The 19,446-nt window shown below is 54.8% G+C and overlaps 1 protein-coding gene across 2 annotated transcripts in view; it reads left to right on the forward strand.

The window, feature by feature from the left end:
- The first annotated feature begins 7,969 nt into the window (after positions 1-7,969).
- Positions 7,970-19,446, forward strand: part of ADGRA2 (adhesion G protein-coupled receptor A2) — a 34,212-nt gene continuing 22,735 nt past the window's right edge. Inside the window, exon 1 of one of the 2 annotated variants that reach the window (XM_084878372.1) lies at positions 7,970-8,653. In XM_084878372.1, the coding sequence (XP_084734498.1) occupies positions 8,379-8,653 (275 nt within the window). In that variant the 5' untranslated portion in view covers positions 7,970-8,378. The remainder of the gene's footprint in view (positions 8,654-19,446) is intronic. The other variant, XM_084878373.1, reaches the window with a different exon arrangement.

Here is a 19,446-nt window from a genome sequence, read left to right on the forward strand (position 1 = left end):
TCCCCATCACTCTTCCTTCCCTTACCCTGCTTAACTTTGCTTCATTGATCTTATACCATCTACTAGATTATACATAGGTATCTACACAGTACCTGGCTCCCTCTGCTATCCTGTTAGCTCCACGAAACCACAGGCTGTCTTTTGGTGAATTGCTATATCCTCAGTGCCCCAAACTCTAGCTGGCACATGGCAGATACTCAATAAATATTGTTTAAATAAATGATGAAAGCCTCAATAACACTTTGTTGAACAAATTAAGTAAATGTCTCCTCTATCTGTTGGACACTAACACAAACTGGGAATCATAAAAATAAAGAAAGAATTCCCCTTCTTGGATCTTACATTATAGTGGGGGAGCCAAATATGGAAGCAGTGAAGTATAACATAGAATGAAACTACGCAGGCACCAATCAGAAAAGTCGCCGCAAGGCCTGGGAGCAGCAGGTTAGCTCACATTTACTAAGGGCTCGTATGTGCCAGGCTGAGGTGTTCTCTGACACCAGTTCTTCAGTTCTCTGGGTGTCCTATAATTTAATCCAATTCTGACACTGACAACTCCAAGGTTGTCAGACCCCACAGGTTCAAGGCTCAGTTCCACAAGACTGCCTCTACTTCACAAGTCCCAGGCCACCTGTATGTCTGACTAACTGGCTATAAATCTCAGAGATTTCTATAACTCCCTCCTTTCAAAACAAAAAAATCTTTTTTTTTGCTAGAGTGGCTCAAAGAACTTAGGAAAAACATTTGCTGGTTTATTATAAAGGATATAACTCAGGGAGAGCCAACTAGAAGAGGTGCATAGGGCAAGCTATGGGGAGAGGGAACATGGGGCTTCCTTACCCATGCCAGGTGTGCCAGCCTCTCAGCACCTTGATGTGGTCACAGACCCAGAAGCTCTCTGCAATGAGTTGCTCTAGAGCACATGTGTCAAACAGAAGGCCCGCGGGCCAAATCCAGCCCGCCAGGCCTTGCAATGTGGCCCGCACCACGCTGTCATCACTGCACTCCGCTGTCAGTTTATGACATTGTCAGTTTATGACTGTTCAGTAAACCATTCGGCCCGCGATTTAGGCTGGATTTTAGATTTTGGCCCCTTCTCTGATTGAGTTCGACACCCCTACTCTAGAGGGTTTGTAAACTCAATCTCCAGCAGCCCCCTTCCCTTTCTTGGGGCTGAAAGACCAGCCCTCTAATCACTTGGTCTTTCTGGTGTCTAGCCCCATCCTGAGGTTATCTAAGAGTACTGCTCTACACTTACCTGGCAGGGGAGACACCATGGTCATCACGTGGTTTTCCCCGGACGAGGCTCATCCATTGCACTCCGGATGTGCTGACCCCTGAGATTTTTCTCAAATGTGGGAAACTCAACTACACAATTTGTGGTAGCAGGGGGCTGCATTCGCACTCTCCCCTCAAAAAAGAAGTTACTACCCTAAATCACCTCATTAGTATAATTTCAGGTGTTCTCAGGGTGTCCTTGGGGATAACAAAAGATATTCCCACTTCTCAGGAAATTCCGAGGGTTGTAGGAGCCCTGGGTCAGGAACCAGGACAAAGACCAAATATATTTTTGTATCATACCACACAGGCTTTATTTGCATATGCTCACATCAGACAGGTCCAAATGTAGAGAATTTTTATGATTTTATTGGCCAAACTGACAATTGCCAGGAATCAGACTCTCAATGGATTGAGAAAATGCTCTGGAGAATGACAGTTTTGCAGCTTATTTTATACTAGAGGCCCAGTGCATGAAATTCATGCATGATTCGGGGGGAGGGGTTCTTCAGCCTGGCCTGCATCCTCTCACAGTCCAGGAGCCCCACAATCGATTGCCCAGCCAGGGCTCCATGATTGACCGCCTCAAAGAGATAGGTTCCATCCACCTAGCCAGGGCTCCAAAATGGATCGCCCCCTCAGAGGGAGGTCCCACCCCCCCCACTGCAGCCAACTGGTTGGTGGCCTGGGCCTCCCTCTTTGGGGTGATTGTGGAGCACTCCCCCTTCCCCCATTGATCACCCCACCCACCAGTGGCCTGGGCCTCCCTCTGCAGGGCAATCATGAGACCAATGGCATCACACCCACCTTGGCTGGCCTGGCGCCAGTGGGTGTCATAGCACGGTCGTCTGGATGGTCATTCCGCTGTTCAGCCACTTGGCCTATTTGCATATTACCCTTTTATTATTATAGATACTACAATAAAAGGAGACGTAAGGAGGATTACATGAAATCTATTGGTGGTAGATGACGGGGGGGGGGGTGCGGGGGGGTAGAAGAAAACAAAGCAGAGTAATCTCTGGGATTGGAAAAAAGGCAAAATGGAGAGACACATACTTCCTTTACACTGGTGGATATAGGATAGTTAATACCTAACATTTACAGCACAGAGATGGTATTCAGGGAACAAGATAATGAGGGATTCTGTGGTCTTTACTGCACAGATTACTCTGACATTTCAACGTTATCTTAGATGCAAAGAGACAATAGACTGGCTCACTTAAGGTAAAGATTGACCTTTGTCAAGGAAGCTCAGGCCTAGGTCCAGACTACCTGCCATGACTTTTTAGTTAGAACTTTTTATGTTCAGACCATCCTATGTGGTTTCTCTGTCTCTGAGTTTGAAAGGCCTGCCATGCAGGCCTCCCCTGAGCCATGCAGTGGCTCCTTTTTCACCCACACACATAACTGGCATCATCATCATCACAATCCTCTGAAGTAAATACTGTTTCTTCCCCATTTCACAGATGAAAACGGAGGCACAGGTAAATTAAGTGACTTGCCCAAAGTCACATGATCGATAAAATGGAAAGACAGGATTTGAATTCAACTTCAGAGTTCATGCTCTTAGCCACTGTGCTCACAGCGAGGAGATATTCCATCATCTGGGAGAATGTGAGTAGATCTCACTCAAAGGACGAGTCAGTTGTTAATATAGACAGGGACTATAAACCCTGAAAATGTCTAAATTATGCACAGGTAGCTGGTATGTGGTGAAATCTGAGCACAAAAGGGAAGCCCTTGCAGCCCCAAGTATTCCTCTAGATAGGAATGAATTCTCATCCATTCCTTCTGGTTGAGGCACAAACGTCTATCATGAGCGCTCAGGGTGAATGCTCCAACAGGACAGGCATTCAACACAGCCCCCACAGGGAGGCACCAGACAGGGAAGAGGGGGACAGAGTGCTCAGAAGACTGCCCAGTAGAGCCATCCTGGGAGGGAAGTGGGAGAATGGGGATGGGGGGAGGGTCACAGGCTCTGGGCCTCCACTGTCTTATAAGCTAATGGAGCCCTAGAGAAATGTCGCATTTGCATTATTGATTCAATTATGGGCTATGATCTTCCCCACTGTTGTCCTGGGTCTGTGTGAGGACCTTGCCTCTGAAAGGCAACAAGGCACAGAGGGGGGAAGAAAACTTAAGAATTGAAAGGCCAGCATTCAGGGAGGGGCCTCAGCCAGCTGGGAGAGGAGAGCAGGGCCTGGAGCTGGGACCTGCTCTGATTCCATACGTGTGTACAGCCGCCCAGCAGTCCTTTTTCACCCCTCGCCTTCTTTTGAGTGCTGAAGCTCCTTTGAAAAGTTCCTGTCTTGCCGAAACCGGTTTGGCTCAGTGGTGGAGCCTCGGTCTGCAGACTGGGTGGTGCCAGGTTCGATTCCGGTCGAGGGCATGTGCGTTGGTTGCGGGCACATCCCCGGTGGGGGGTTTGCAGGGGGCGGCTGGTCGATGTTTCTCTCTCATCGACGTTTCTGGCTCTCTATCTCTCTCCCTTCCTCTCTGTAAAAAATCAATAAAATATAAAAAAGAAAAGAAAAGTTCCTGTCTTCCTTGACTCCCTTAGAACAGGGGAGGGGATCCTGCTTCTACCACCAGATCTGGTTTGGGAATGGACACCTTTAAAGGTTCAGCTCAGAGAGGGGCCGAGGAATCAAAATGAAACTTCAAAGGGAGTGAAACTCATGGGGGAATTGTTGAAAGGCCCTTTCCTCCCCTAGAAATTACAGAGCAAGGCAGTTAAAAAACTGGAATCCAGCCAGGCCGGTGTGGCTCAGTGGTTGAGTATTGATCTATGAACCAGGAGGTCATGGTTCGATTCCACATGCCCAGGTAGTGGGCTCCATCCCCAGGAGAGGGCATGCAGGAGGCAGCAGATCAATAATTCTCTCCCATCATTGTTGGTGTTATTTCTTTCTCCCTCTCTGAAATCAATAAAAAAAAATATTTTAAAAATAAATAAATAAAAATTAGAAAAATTGCAGCCCAGAATACCTGGTTCAAATCCTGATTCTTTTACTTACTTTGTATATCCTTGGGCAAGTTACTGTTAAGACAGCTCTTCACCTCAGCTCCCTGTCTGTTAAAACAACCATCTTCTTTGCCAAAACCGGTTTGGCTCAGTGGGTAGAGCGTCAGCCTGTGGACTAAAAGGTCCCAGGTTCTATTCCGGTCAAGGGCATGTGCCTTGGTTGCAGGCACATCCCCAGTGGGAGGTGTGCAGGAGGCAGTTGATCGATATTTCTCTCTCCCATTGATGTTTCTAACTCTCCCTCGCTCCCCTTCCTCTCTGTAAAAAATCAATAAAATATATATTTAAAAAAAAAACACACACACACACAAAAAAAAAAAAAAAAAAAAAAACAGCCATCTTCACCTTACTGGGAGGACTGAGCTAATTCTTATAAAGTGCAGTCAACAATGCCCGGCACAGGATAAGCAATCAGCGACTTTACCCTCCTTTGGTAAAGGTCCTGCCTTAGCCTTGCTTTGCCCTAGTCATGGCGAGAGGGGTCAGCGACTATCACCCCATTTCCACTCTCAGCTGCTACTTATGGAGGGCCTGGTCTAGCCTGTTGTAAAAGGCCCCAGTCATTCTTTAACAAGGGAAATGGGTCAGCATTGATGTTGGGGACAGAGAGAGGTTGGCCTACCTAGCACCTGGCAAAGGCAAGCTTTTTCTGAGAGGGGCATAGCATGGAAGCCCCCAGACCTTTAAGGGAATACTTTTGGTCTAGACGAGTCACGTGGGTTACATTTCTACCCCAGATTGGATTAAAACTTACCCTTTGCTTCAGTCAGGGTTACTTCAGCCTCGTCCCTGTTATCATGGTTCCTTATCCCTACTCCATTCGAGAGCTTATCACACACCAGGGACTTAGGGCAAACTCCCTAGCTAGATTTCCGGACATTGGGACCTAAGTTTGAGTCATCCTTCTATCTCAAACAAACCTCAAGACAAAAAAGATTTTCATACAGGCCACTCACTCACTGCACCCTGCCCCTCTGAGGACAGATAACCAGGAGCTTCCTATCAGAAAAGGTGAGTGGCTGGGAGAAAAGAGCACTTGAAAAGGAATCAACCCTGGCCTGTGGCTCCGTTGGGTAGAGCGGCATCCCAATACACCAAGGTTGTGTGTTCGATCCCAGGTCAGGGCACGTAGAAGAATCACCCAATGGATACATAAATATGTGGAAGAACAAATCTTTCTCTCTCTCTCTCTCTCTCTCTCTCTCTCTCTCTCTCTCTCTCTCTCAAAAGCAATAAATAAATATAAAGAATCAGAAGGTAAGTTCGCACCTCTGGCTCTTTATTCCTCCGTGAATGATTCCATTTCCTATCCACTCTTTTAAAATGGGACAGTAACCCAGCCCCATTCACCCCCCTGGGTAGGTACCAGAAGCCAAAAATGGTGAATAACAGACAGGACAGTGTTTTGTAAGTGTCTTGGCCAAGCCCCTCATTCCCACCTGTGGGGAGGCATCACCTTATTAAATGCCATTTGGCCTCTATTCCGCCTCAGAGAATGGGTGTCACAGTGGGATTCCTTTCCAGACTTAGCAAAAAGAGCTGACAGAAAAGCTGTGAGGCCCTCTCCTCTCCTCTCCTCTCCCCTCCCCTCCCCTCCCCTCCCCTCCCCTCCCCTCCCCTCCCCTCCCCTCCCCTCCCCTCCCCTCCCCTCCCCTCCCCTCCCCTCCCCTCCCCTCCCCTCCCCTCCCGAGTTTTCCTCCCCCCCCCCCCCTCCGGCGGAGGGTTCGATGGCAGCGCCTGCGCTGGGCTGTGCTCTGTGGCACACTCCCCTCTCAACCCTTCCTGAGGAATGCAGCCTCAGCCTGCTCACAGCCTGTGCCTGCCGAGGGCTCCCGCTGAGGGAGTCCGTTGCCCTTCTCTCTTCCCCCATTTGCAATCACTATTTATTTATCTTTGGAAGTAGAAGGAACCAGAGCCTGCAACTGGGAGAGACATGTGGAGCCAGAGAGGGAAAGTGAAGAAGCCAGTGTCTGGGCCCCGTGTCTGCCGCCAAGGCCCACGGGTAAGGAGGAGAAGCCGCTCCCCTGCAAAGGAGGGTGGGAGACCCCTGAAAGACCGCCATCCTGAGAAAGGTGCCACACACACACACACCAGCAGGGCCAAGGACACAGAAGGAAGGTGGGGCTCACCTTAGCGACCACTTGGGTGGCACGGTGACGGATGGAGAGCAGGAGTCCTGCCCAGGGACCGCCCCTCCCCCCCCCCAAACCTGGGCTGCCTGCTCCTCAGCAGCCAGGCTCTGTTAAGTGGCAGCCTTTGTGGGGAAACTGAGGAAGCAGATGCACTGGGCCACACTTCTCTTTCCCTCTGTCCCCAGCCCCGTTCCCAGTTCATCCAAGACCCACAAGGCAGTTTTCATCCCCACCCCCAGCTGTCAAGGTCAGACCCTGCCCAAAGCCCTTAGACTAGGGGTGTCGAACTCAATCAGAGAAGGGGCCAAAATCTAAAATCCAGCCTAAATCGCGGGCCGAATGGTTTACTGAACAGTCATAAACTGACAATGTCATAAACTGACAGCGGAGTGCAGTGATGACAGCGTGGTGCGGGCCACATTGCAAGGCCTGGCGGGCTGGATTTGGCCCGCGGGCCTTGTGTTTGACACATGTGCCTTAGACCTTTCTGTCTCTGGAAGGGGAGTGCCTCCTCTCGCCCACTCATTCTCATGCCACAACTTACATTCATAAACTAGGGGGCACGCAGGGCCCGATTTGACAACAGAGATTAGATAGCCTAGGACCGTGGTCGGCAAACTGCAGCTCGCGAGTCACATGCGGCTCTTTAGCCCCTGGAGAGTGGCTCTTCCACAAAATACCATGGCCTGGGCGAGTCTATGTTAAAGAAGTGGCATTAGAAGAAGTTTAAGTTGTAAAAATTTGGCTCTCAAAAGAAATGCCAATCATTGTACTGTTGATATTTTGCCCTGTTGACTAATGAATGAGTTTGCTGACCACTGGGCAGGGCGTTAGGGGTTATGTGCAGTCACAGAGCTGCTTTTCCTCTTCTTGGGTTCCCTCATTCCCACTGTCCTCCCCCCCCCCCCACACACACACACACAAACACACAAGCACTTGGTGGTAAGAGGCAAGATCTAGCCCTCCTGCCTTGGCCTTTGCCCCCTCTTTGGCCAAGTGACATGCACGCCCCGCTGGGCAAGGTCACAGCAGCAGCGGAGGGTCTGGGCCTCCTCAGGCTCCGGCTGTGTCCTGCAGGGGCTGGGGCCGGGCTGTGAGAGTGAGAGCCTGTTTCCAGGCTGACCCATGTGGTCAGGGGCCAAGGGAAGCCAAGTCTCATAACCCCGGAGAGATGAACCAAGTTCAACCCAAAACAGGGAGCACCAGACACCTCTGGTCCAGTCCAGCCCAGCTGGCAGGTCACTGAAAGCCCCAGAAGCGTGGGGTGCATGCAGGCTGGATGGGCAGGAGGGAGGCAGGGCTTGGGGGAAAGTGACGATGGGGGGCTTGGAGATGTGAGATGGGATGTGGAGAGAGGCGAGAGAGAGAAGGAGTCTAGGTTGTGGGCGGGTGCAGGGGACACGCGGGGCCTGAAGCCGGCTTGCCCACGCTCACGCCCAGGAGGGCACCGGCCTGTCTGAGCGTCGGGAGGCGCTAGGGCCTCGCGGACGAGCTGGCGCGGGGAGGGCGCCCCCTCGGGAAGGCGGGCGGGGTCTGGCGGCGGCGGGAGCAGCGCCGCGCAGAGTTGCCTCCATCCATGGCACGAAGCGGCGGCGGCGGCGGCAGGATCCCGGCGCGATCCGTTAGGTCCCAGCCCGGCGCGGAGCGAGCAGGCGGCGCGGAGGGGCCCGGGAGCCCCGCGCCGAGACCCCGGCCGCCGCGCCGCGCAGGGCCGCCCGCGCCGCGCTGACAGCCGCGCCCGCGTCCTCCCCGCCGGGGCGCGCGCCGGACATGCCCCCGGGGCGCGGCGGCGGGGACCCCCGGGCTTGCCTCCGCCCAGGGCCCCCTGCCCCGCCCTTGGGCGCCCCGGGCCCCCGCTGAACACGCCTCCCGCCCGCCCGGGTCCCTCCGGCCCGCGCGCAGCCCGGCCCCCGTGCTGTGGGTCCCCGCGGGGCTATGGGCTGATGGGCGCCGGGGGATGCAGGATGCGGAGGGCGCCCGCGCGCCTGCTGCTGCTGCCGCCGCTGCTGCTGCCGTGGCTGCTGCTCCTGGCGCCCGGGACCCGGGGGGCGCCCGGCTGCCCCGTCCCCATCCGCAGCTGCAAGTGCTCCGGGGAGCGGCCCAAGGGGCTGAGCGGCGGCGGCGCCCCCAACCCGGCGCGCAGGAGGGTGGTGTGCGGCGGCGGGGACCTCCCGGAGCCCCCCGAGCCCGGCCTCCTGCCTAACGGCACCGTGACCCTGTGAGTACCCGGCCCGCCCGAGCGACGGGAGGACGGATGGGGGGCACTGGACGGGAGGGACGGGCAGAGGGGCACTGGGGCGCCACCGCCGCTGCAGACCTCTGGGACCTCTGACGGGGTGCAGGCGCCTCCGAGAAGGCAGGCTTGGAGACCTGGAGGAGAGGTCAGGGCTCCGGAGAGGTGCAGGGGAGGGGGGCTTCGAGGGGCGCGACCCGGAGAGAGGGACCGGTGCGCCGGCTCACCTGCTCAGGTGAAGGGGAGCGCGCGCTGGAGGGACGCCCACGGCCCTCCAGGTTCCAGCCTGGGCTTGTGCTGCGAACTTCGGGGGCCTGAGGTGGTGGGAAGGTGGGGGGAGGGGAGGAATGGGACGGAGAAATCTCTGGAAAGGTCGATGGTAGGTGGCTGTGGCCGTTACCACCGTGGACGCGTCCCCGGTCGGACGGGAGGCGTCTCCCGGCGGCCCAGGCTCCTCCAGTGGGGGGCGCTCCATGCGCTCCCCGAGTCTGGCAGCCCGGCTTCCAGCCGGTCGATCTACTGAGGGCCGGCGGGAGGGGAGCTCGGAAAAGTCTGTCCTTGGGGTGCAGGCGCCTGTGGTCTGAACGAGACCCCCGGCGCCCCGATTCCTCTGGGGTCCCTCTCCCGCCGCGCGCATCTGGGAAGTGAGTTCTGCATCCCTCTCTCTCCTCCACCCCTCCCCTGAATAGGATGCCACCTTAGTCTCTTTCTCGATTGACTTTTTAGAGCAAAGATTTCCAAGAAAGAAACCTGGCCGAGGGGGTGGCGGCTGCTTCCCAGCCTCCTTCCGTCACCCCAGTTCCCTCCTTCCCAGGCAGAGACTTATTTGAGCCCTCACGTCGCTGGCACCCCGACCCCAACCCTACTGGCCGGGGGTCTGGCGACCCCTCCCAACCCCAGCGGTTTCCTGCGCGGACCACGTGCCCGGAGCTCCACGCACGCCCTGTGGGGTGGAGGGTCGGGCCCTCCCGGCGGCGGCTCTTTCCTTTCCCTTTCCCTTTCCCTTTCCTGTCCTGGGTCCAGCCCGCGAGCCGCTTCCCCTTCCCTGTCCTCCTGACCCCGGTGGCAACCGCTTCCCCTACGCCCCTTGCCCGAGTCAGTCGGGGCTGGCTCACAATCTACCCGATTGTGTCCAGAACAATACAGTAACGCCTCTGGTTGGGTGAGTTCAGAGGCTGCCCGCTTCCTGACAGAACAGGGACTGGTCAGCTTCTGACGCTGGCTGCCTGGCCTGCATTTTCTCCAGCTGGGGTGGTTGTGTGAGTGTGTGGGTGTGTGTGTGTGCCCGCGCACTGGGGAGGGGGTCTGTTTTCTCCCACCTCCCAGCAGCTCAGAGATGTGGCCGTGGCCTGACAAGGCAGCTGCGGCTGCTCATTCCCAGGTCCTGTTGCGCGTCCACTGGTGTTGAAGGGTCCAGACAGGCCTGACATTCCCCAGCCCACTCAGTGCTGGAGGAGAAAAATGCCCGCTGTGTGGAGTAGCTGGGCCGGTGGCATGTCCCCTCCAGGCCGTGACAATTCAGTTCCCAGAGGGGTTACCTGTGTATACGCCGGGTCTTGTGGCTGTGCTCACACACCTGGGGAAGATGCTGTCTGTTGGGATTAGGGAATCCTAAGGCACTGAAGGCAGAAAGAAGGGGGGAAACATGGAAAAAGGTGGCATGGTCGTACACATCTTAGAATGATTTGGCGGCTAATCCTTTCCAGCCGTGGCTAATTCCCACCGACGCCACTCCAAGGTGAGAGCAGGGCCGGCTCTGGGTGAGAATATATTATGACAGGGCGGCAGCAGACATAACTGCCAGCTCATCTTCCCAAACCACCCCCACAGGACGGGCCCCCTCTCATCCTAGGCCACTGACCTCGCTGGTCTAAGATACCTCCCAAAGGAATCGCCCCCTGAGCCTGGCTGGACGTCCCCGCAGGGAGAACAGACAGGGCAGGCCAGAGAAGACCCTGAGCGCCCCTTGCCCATCCGCCCGCAGTGGGACCGAACCATTTCCTAGGTTCTCCCTCCCACCCCCCACATAATCCTGATCCTGATTGCTTCCCACTCCCCACTCCCCACCCCACCATGCTGGCTCCTGAAGGAAAAAGAAGCCACGGTCTTCAGTAGAAGCGGGGCGGGATTCTTGTCCCTGGGCTCAGTCCCTCCAGCACACCCATCCCCACCCCAGCATGCATCTTGAGGGAAGAAGGCAGAGAGGCCTGAAAAGGGGCTGCCGCCTCAGCCTGGCAGCCACGCAAGAGGCTAAGAACATGAAAACCTCCTCCACACAGCCTCCCAAACGCCTCCTCCCTGCTCCTTTTCATTTTCCACACAAGTTTCCCCGTTCACCTTTTTGCCTCTCACCTGGTGCAAACAACAGGACTTGAGCCCATCGTTTTTTGGGGGGGTGGCTTTACCCTCCCTCCTCCTCCTCTGCTTTCGGAGTGGCCACCAGATCCCAGGCCCTCCACACACACCCCCTGCTGCAAGGTCCTCAGGGGAAGTGGGACTCCACCTTGGGAAGCCCAGCAGGCACTGGGTGCTGGGACTATTCAGACCAAGAAAGTGCAAAGACCCTCCCTCAGAGAAGGCCTGCCAGCCGCTCAAAGGCTATTTACTTCACCGAAAACCCTTCCACCTCCACCCTGTTATCTCAGCTTCTGCCTTCTGTTTTCTCAGACTACGGCCCCCTCCCCACCTTTTGCTTCCCCTCCCCCCTCTAATGGATTTCCATTCGCAGTTTTCCAGGAAAGCACAACTCTTTGCGTCCCACCCCATCCCACCCCCAGTCTCGAGGCCCAGCCCGCAGGACAGCGGTGGGCATGACTGTCTCAAAGGGGTGGCTTATTCAAGGAGGATGTGGGTGTGGGAGGGAGATGCAGAGACCCCTGTGAGCCTACAACCGACCCCAGGGCCGCAGCTGATGGGCCTGTTCCCTGGTTCTCAGCTCTGGCTGATAGAGTGAGGGGGAGGGGGCACGCCAAGGAATTCCAGAGAAGGACTGATAGCAGATAACTGCCCAAGGAAACCTCCTAGGAGGACATCCCAGGACATGGGAGCAGCACCACAGAGGATACCAGCCCGTGTCATAAATTCCTGGACCGTTTGCACTTAAAAGGACTTAGGCGATCTGCAAGTCCAGGCCTCGCTAACAGTCACCCGCTGGCTCTCAGCAGCCTCAGGATTGGTCAGGTCCTCCTAGCGGTCTTCTCGGTCAGGGACTCCCTGTTCACCTGGCTAGACTTGAGACCCAACAGACACAAAAGCTGCTTTAAAAACAAAACAAAACAAAAACCCTGTTCCTTCCCAGCAGGACCCAGGCCCTTTTGACCTGGGAGCATTCCAGGGCTGGGTGGGGAGGGAGCCAGACTTGGGACAGGTCACTCAAATTCTCCCAGAGCCAACAAACCCTCATCCATTCAGCCTCCCAGGTGAGGGGAATGGGGGGGGTTGAGGGGTGCCCACCACATCGGGGAGGGGGTATTTGTCACACAGATGTGCCTAGTCATGGCTGGGTCCCTTTGCTCTGAGTTTGGTGGTCTTCAGAAGCACCATGGGGGGAGGGGCGGCCCCTTCACAGCCTTGCTCCAGCCCCAGGGAAGTGGTTCTTGAGCGCCAGTCTCCCCCTGGACCTCCAGCTCTGGTCTGAGGCCTCCCCTCAGTGCCCCGCACCCTAGCCACCAGGATCCAGTTAGGAGAGTTTGGGGCGAAGTGTGCCAACTGCCATGCAGCATAGCCTGAGGGGAGTGGACCGATGCTGGCTGGAGGGGCGGGCCCAGGCCAGCTTCCCCACCCCCTTCTCCTCCAGCCTCTTTCCCCCATATGGTTCTCATAAGGTCTGGGCTCAGAGACAGCAGCCAGAGGAAGTGGCTGTGTACAGAGAGCTTTTGTGAGGGGAGGAGGGGGAGGGGGAGAGAGTGAAGAGAAAGAAGGAAAGAAAAGAGGGAGAAGCAGAAGTGGGAGGAGGCCAGGACACTCCAACACAATCCCTTACCCTCCAGTGGTGCAAGATCTCAGCTGCAACACCCCGTGTGGGGTTTGGGGCCGAGCCCATCTGAAATGAGGGGCCCCAGGAAGTCTAAGTCCCTCACTGACTCTTCCCACCCTCCTGCTAGAGGAGTGGAAGTCTTGGGATCCCCTGCCCTTAGGGGTCCCCCACCCTTGCAGGCTGTCAGGGTCCATGGTCCCATTTCAGGACGAGCACTGGGCAGAGAACAGAGCCCTCTGGGGTTCACTGGTTGAGTCCTCGTGGCACCAAAGAGACTGGGAAGCCATGAGCTGAGCTCCAAAGACAACACGTATAATTCAGCCCCCCGTGGGTCCAGGACCCAGAATGGATTATTTGGCCTGGATTATTCAGAACCGGGACAAGAACCCAGCCATTCCTGACCCCCTAGGAACCCCTTTCTGGTGGCTCCCATGGGTCATCCCTCTGTGTTGGGGTGGGGGCAGCAATCCCTCGCCTTAGGGGTGAGTCTGAGAATTTCCCCAAAGACAAAGGCAAACCAATGTAATTTGAACCTAACCAGAAATTGACCCTTAAATTTGGGGTCATGTTTTTAATGGGAGAGAGTGTTTCTAAGTCTATGCCACATGGGAGTCATTGGGATAAGAACCCTTTCCTGGAGGAGAAAACGTTCCAGTTCCAGCCACCTCTGAGTCGGTCCCTGGCCTTCCATCCAATGAGCTTTCCTCACCGAAGCCCAGAGAGGGGAGGGGAGTTCCCCAATGCCACACAGCCTCGACCTGGACCCTTCACTCCCTCATCATCCTGAGGTGGAGATGGCCCTGTGCCTCCTTGGGATCTGACCGAGAGCAGGGGAGGAGAGAGGAGGGAAATGGCCCTGGGCTGAGGAGCCAGAGGAAAATCCGGTATCTGCAAGGAAGGGGCTGCTCGGAGGGGCTGTTTATTTTCATTCCCCCAGCCCAGCCGCTCTGTTCTATTTAGAGCTCAGACACTGACAGGACAAGCCTGCCTCCTCCCCTTCCTCCCTCCTTGGGCGGGGCTGGTGGGTTGGGGGTGGGGGTGGGGGGGCATCCTTCCCAAACTCCAGAACATTCCTTTGTTTTTAGGACTGGGTGACAGGGGTGGGAGAGCAGAGAAGCTGGAGTTAGCTAACCTGGGCAGCCGCCCAGGACCCATCTTTCCCGGCCCGGGGAGTGGGGAGAGGCAGATGGGGGAGCAAAGGGTGTGCGAGATGGATGGGGCCAGGTGAGGGGCAGGGGAGCCAATCTGTCACAGAGGAGCCAGGAATGGGAGGAGGGGGGAGGGAGCAGCCTGAGGAAGGAGTTCCAGCCTGAACTTGAGGGGCCAGACATCTCCCAGCTGGGAAGGGAAGGCTGAGCGCCCCCTCCCCCCAGGGCCCTTTGCCTGCTGGGAACTGTGTAGTGAGGCAGAAACCCTAGACTTCAGGCTCCCAGAGTCTCCATGTCCAGGATGGGAAAGGCCATTCAATGCTAGAAGGGGTGCGAGTCTTCAGGATAGACCCATCTTTTACAGAGAAGAAAGCCCCAAGAGAGGGGCTAGCCTGCCCACCACCACAAAGCTCCTAGCCAGCCCCCAGGGCTCCCAGGAAAAGTGGGACCAGGTTCTCTAAAGCATTCCCCCCAGTGTTTGCTCTCCCTCTCCCCCTCAGCTCCTGGACTCTTCACCCCCTATGGTGGCCCAGAAGAGCTGCACTTGGAGCCAGCTTAGCTCCTAGCTCTGAAGTGAGCACCGGCAAGACTGACTTGGGATGGGAGTGGGGGGAGAGGTAGGAGGAAATTGCCTCCTGACTTGGGAAAACCAGGGTTCTGCATGAACTGTCTATTGACTACCCCATCTTCCCTGGACCCTGTCCCTCCAGACACCCATCCATTCGCTCAGGTGTGCCCAGCCCCAGGCCAGGAGGTGAGACACCTGCTCTCTGCCCTCGGGGCCTCGGGGCCTTGGAATCTTGTTGTGGAGACTGGATACAGACTCTCAAAGCAAGACAGGATCAGGGCCTCAGGACTCCCAAGGAAAACTTCTGGGGTGGAAAGGCGAGAGATAATTTATACTTATGTATAAACAACTGATAGCAGATCGATCCTTTCAAGTTTACTTACATTTAAAAAGAAACTCACTTTCTTTACTCAAAATCTTGGCTCCCCGGTGGTGAGACTTAGGGCCGTGTTTGGAGGAAGTGTTGAAGATGGATTGGAGTAATTTCCCAGCTTCCTCCGGTCAGATGCACACAAACATTCCAGACACATCTCCTGCCTGACACATCCCCCTTCACCTTCCATGCACGGACGGGTGTAGACACCCTGTCTCATTTATGCTCCCATTCACTGGAGTTCTAGTGTGTTGCACAGGGCTGAGCACACATTTGGTGTTAGTGTAAGTTTGAAGAACACATGAATGAATGCCTAGGTGTGAGTGACCACACCTAGGGTCCCCAAAATCCCCATTAAAGCACACTGGCCACCTACCATAAACACCTGCTCACCGAGACAGGGTGCCTTGCAGAGACGAGGGATTAGACAAGAAAGCCCCATTCATAGAAGCCATTTCCAGACTCTTTTCTCTCTTGACCTTGACCTCAGGCCCTGCCTGGACAGCCCAGCTTCAAAGCGGAAGCCAGAGGCTGTCTCAGGACATGACCCCGTAAACCTTGCAGAAGGAAGGCCCTACCTGACTCCCCTGCTAACCAGGTTCAGGGCTGACTGGACATACTTCCAGCCTAGGGACAGGATCATGGAAAGGAGAGGCGTGTTGACGTCCCTCCAACATTTATGTCCCCTGAGTGGACACGAAAGGCCGCCTTTAGCCTGAGGGTGGGCGTCCAACCAGAGCCTGTGGGCCAGCGGCAGTCTCACTTTTGGAAAAGCTACTGTCCTATCACCCACATCAATGTGCTCCCCCATCCTTCTTGGCACATAGCAATTACTGCTAATTGGCAGAGTGGGATATTTGGTAGTCATTCAGTTCATTAAGCATTTATTCATTTCAATTTGTAGCATTTATATCTCAGAGGCAGTGATATTTATTTATTTATTTATTTATTTATTTATTTATTTATTTATTTATTTTAAGGTTTTAGACATCTCTGTGAGCCCTGGATGTGCTCGAAGGCGCTGGGCACTGTGCCTGCAGGAGAGGCTAGGAGTCCAGCATCACTTTGATGCTCAGGGTAGATGATGGGCCTCAGGCCATTTTGGTGTCAGCAACCGGACCGACCACCTTCCTTCCCTCGCCGGTGGTCTCCCTAAGACACTGCCCAGGTGCCAGCTGCAGGGGTCGGAGACGGGGCCTTCACAGCCCAGCTGGCCCCACGCCCTACAGAGTAGTGCCCACATGACCCCTACAGGGTCATCTTTGATGTCAGGCTGGGATCTGGCGAGTTCCTGTGGCTTCCCAGAGGCCACAGGGCCTCCCTGTAGACGCCAGCCACTCGCTCTCTTGGCCTCTAGCCTCATTAGTGGTAACTCTGCTCGCTTCTGTTCCCTAAAATAGGACCCTAGCTGGGAGATGGCTCTGAAGTGGGCTCGGCCTGCCCCCTTCTCCTTGGCCAGACTTCAGACTCGGGGGTAGAGAACAGGGGACTCCAAGGACTGGCTGCTTCCTGTGAAAGTGTGATGTTGATTGGTAGATGGGGGGCGGGGGTGGGGGGGAAGGTAGGAAGAAAGAAGCTGGAGATGCTGGGCGTGCCCTGGGCCTGTGAGGTGGGGCCCGTGGTAGGGAGGGAAATCCACCTGGTGGGCTCCCAGGGCCGGTGCAGGCCCAGGAAATGTCTGTCTGGTAGTTGGGGGAAGGGGTTGTTAAATGGGGCCAAGTCTGGCACTGTGTCTGCAACACTAGAAAGAACCGTGGGACTGAGGCTCCCCCTTCCCTGCCCGATGGTTGGGACCACCCGGCCTGTCTTCCTCCCATGAGACAGCCTCGTGTGGTAGGAACATTTCTCTCCCCACTGGGCGAGGCTGTGTGTGTGTGTGTGTGTGTGTGTGTGTGTGTGTTTTCATCTATCCCACTAACAGCCCTGTAACTGCCAGTTTCCTACCTGCCCATGGCAACGCCAGACCCAAATCACTGCCCTCTCCTCCCTCACCAGACTCCCATGGGCACCTCCGGAGAAATAAACTGACAAGCATAATTGAGGCCATTCTCCAGAGAATCTGGGTCTAAAGTAAAAATTTCCTCAGCCCTGTCTAGGCTGTTAAGGCCAGAGGATCCAATTCTGGGCGTTTGGGGACTTGAATCATGCAGATGTCTGCCTGAAGTCTGTCCAAGGGCTGGAAATGCTTCAGGAGAGGCCCCCTTGGAGAAGGATGAAGTGCTGTGTGCTGGTGGCCCTGCTTCTGTGAGTGGCTTAGCGGGTGGGGGGTCAGGAAAATGTTCTCTGCAATGGGAAAAAAAAAACCTCCTCATTCCAAGAGGTTGGACTTTGCACCTGGCTAGCCATGCTGGAAGCGTGGCTGCAGCTGACCCCTACCCCATTCTGCTCTCTCCTACCCAGCACTACAGAGGCTGCCTCAGAGAGCATGCAGGGCCCTGGCCTGCAGGGGTTCTTGATTCAGGGTGGAGAGGGTTGGAATGTCAGAGATGAGCTGTTCTGGGGAAGAGGCTGGTCCTAACCTGCCTCAGGGGCTGGTCCCCTGACCCTTTGCTCTGCTCCCATGCCACCCAGACTTTCACACACCACCCCAGTTGCTTCAGTATCTCATGCAATCCAGACTTCCTCCTGGGGAGGTGCTGGCCACAGGGAGACTAGATAAGGGTTAAAAGCACTAGTCACAGGTGGCCCCTGAGCACTTGTGATGTGGCTGGTCTTAATTGAGATGTGCTGGGGGAGGAGCATACACACCAGATTCTGAAGACTTATTACAAAAAAAAAAAAAAAAAAGGAAAATATCTCAGTAGTTTTGTATAGTAATTACATGTTGAAACGATAACATATGAGTTAGGTGAATATGAAAATTTAATATTTTTACTTAATTTTTAAACTTTAAAAAATGTGACTAGAAAAAAAAAACACTTCAAATTACATATGCTGCTTGCATTGAACTTCTATTGGTGAACTCTGGGTTAAAGAATTTGGAGTTCAGTGTTAAAAACCAAAAAGTCTGGAGACTGTGGGATATTTTCCCCTCAGCACCATCTCTAGAATCTCAAATTAGGATCCCAGGTTTTAACCTCAGGGATCTGGGAGGTGGAGAATTTTTAAATGCAGTCTTCTGTCTTCAATTCGATGATCTTTTAAAAATGCTTTTGCGGATGATTTTCAATTAGAAGGCATTTTCGTAGGATAAGATTTTCATGTCTAAAGCCAATGTTTCTCACATTGGGATCCTCAGACATCTCTCGGGAAGTAAGATACTTTCCCCTCCCTTTGACAGGTCCATACTCAACCCACGTTTGGAAAATCGTGTTCTCAGGCCTCCGGATTCGTGGATGGCACTGTGATAATCTGGCAGCTCTCTTCCTCTATCTTTTCATACTTCCCACCTCTCCTCTTTGCCCCCCACCCCCATCAGCATCCCCATCCTCTTCCTTTCCCAGGAGCCCAGGGGAGGGGCAGTCCCTGGGAGAGACCCCTGGCGTTGAGGGGAGGCTAAAAGAGATGCCCCTTTCCCCCCTCTTCCTGACATTTCAGGGCCCTCCCTGATTTTCCTAAGGACACCGTGGGGCCTTCTTGCCTTCTCTAACTTTGGATGCAACCTCTGAAGCTCACCCTTGGGGTGTATGAAGGGAATGAGCTGGGGAAGAGGCAGGCTTTTACTTTCATTCATTCGTTGGTTGATTGTTGTATATGCCCTGACCAGGGATTGAATCAAAACTTTGCCGTATCAGGATAACACTCTAATCAGCTGAGCTACCCAACCAGGTTCAAGGCAAGCTTAGATTTAGAAGTCACACCATCAAGAATCAGTCACTCACCTAGCCCCATTAGGGCCTGAATGAGACCATTAGAGGCACTAAGAACTGACAAGACTATTTATGTTTTACCAGCACCTCCTGTAATGTGAAATAAAGCTATCCTAATCCATAAAATGAGAAAGAAAAGAAAGGGGGGGGGGGGGTTTCATGAAAATTCTAATTGCTCATACAGTGACTACCGTGATGTACTTTTGGAAATATCAAGATAATGTTATGTGTGTGTGTGTGAAGCACTTTGGAAACCCAGCGTCACACACACCCCTCTCTCCCTCCCCGCCCCTCCCCCCGCCAAAATCCTCCCCACAGTCACCCTTCAGGCCCTACTGAGAAATGCCACTGTCGGAGGGACTGGTAGGTGTTAGGTGTTAGGTGGGGCCTAGAAGGACAGGAAGAGTCTGTTTGGAGAGGGATGGGGGGAGGAAGGAGATGAGGGCTCCACCCCTTCCCACTGACCCAGAACCCTTCCACTCCTGCCTCCATGCTGGCCATTGTCTGTTCTCCAGAGCCTCTGGGCGGAGGTGGGATGTCAGATGTCTGGGGTCCTCTCACTGCCCTGGTGATGTAGTCACCCACCCTCTCCCAGTGAGCTTTGGGGCAGAACTCTCTGACAGCCCCTCTCACGCCTGGACCCAGCCCCTGCCCGCTCCCTTACTACCCAGCTCCGAGGCTGCCCACTCAAGAGACGTCCCGAGGCCTCTACCTCTGGCCTTCCCAGGTCCAGAGGGCGCAAAGAAGGCAAACCCTTTGCCTCTCAGCCCAAGGCAGGCAAGAGTTGGGGTTGAGAGGCTCATTAAAGCGTTTAATAAGCAATTAACTCAAGAGATGAACCCTTTGGCTGGTCTGGAACTCCCTCCTCCCAGCGGGGTGCCTGGCGGAGAAAGGCCGAGTGGGT

This window comes from Pipistrellus hanaki (assembly GCF_964339955.1).
Source record: "Pipistrellus hanaki genome assembly, chromosome: 3".
NCBI classification, from domain to species: Eukaryota; Metazoa; Chordata; class Mammalia; order Chiroptera; family Vespertilionidae; genus Pipistrellus; species Pipistrellus hanaki.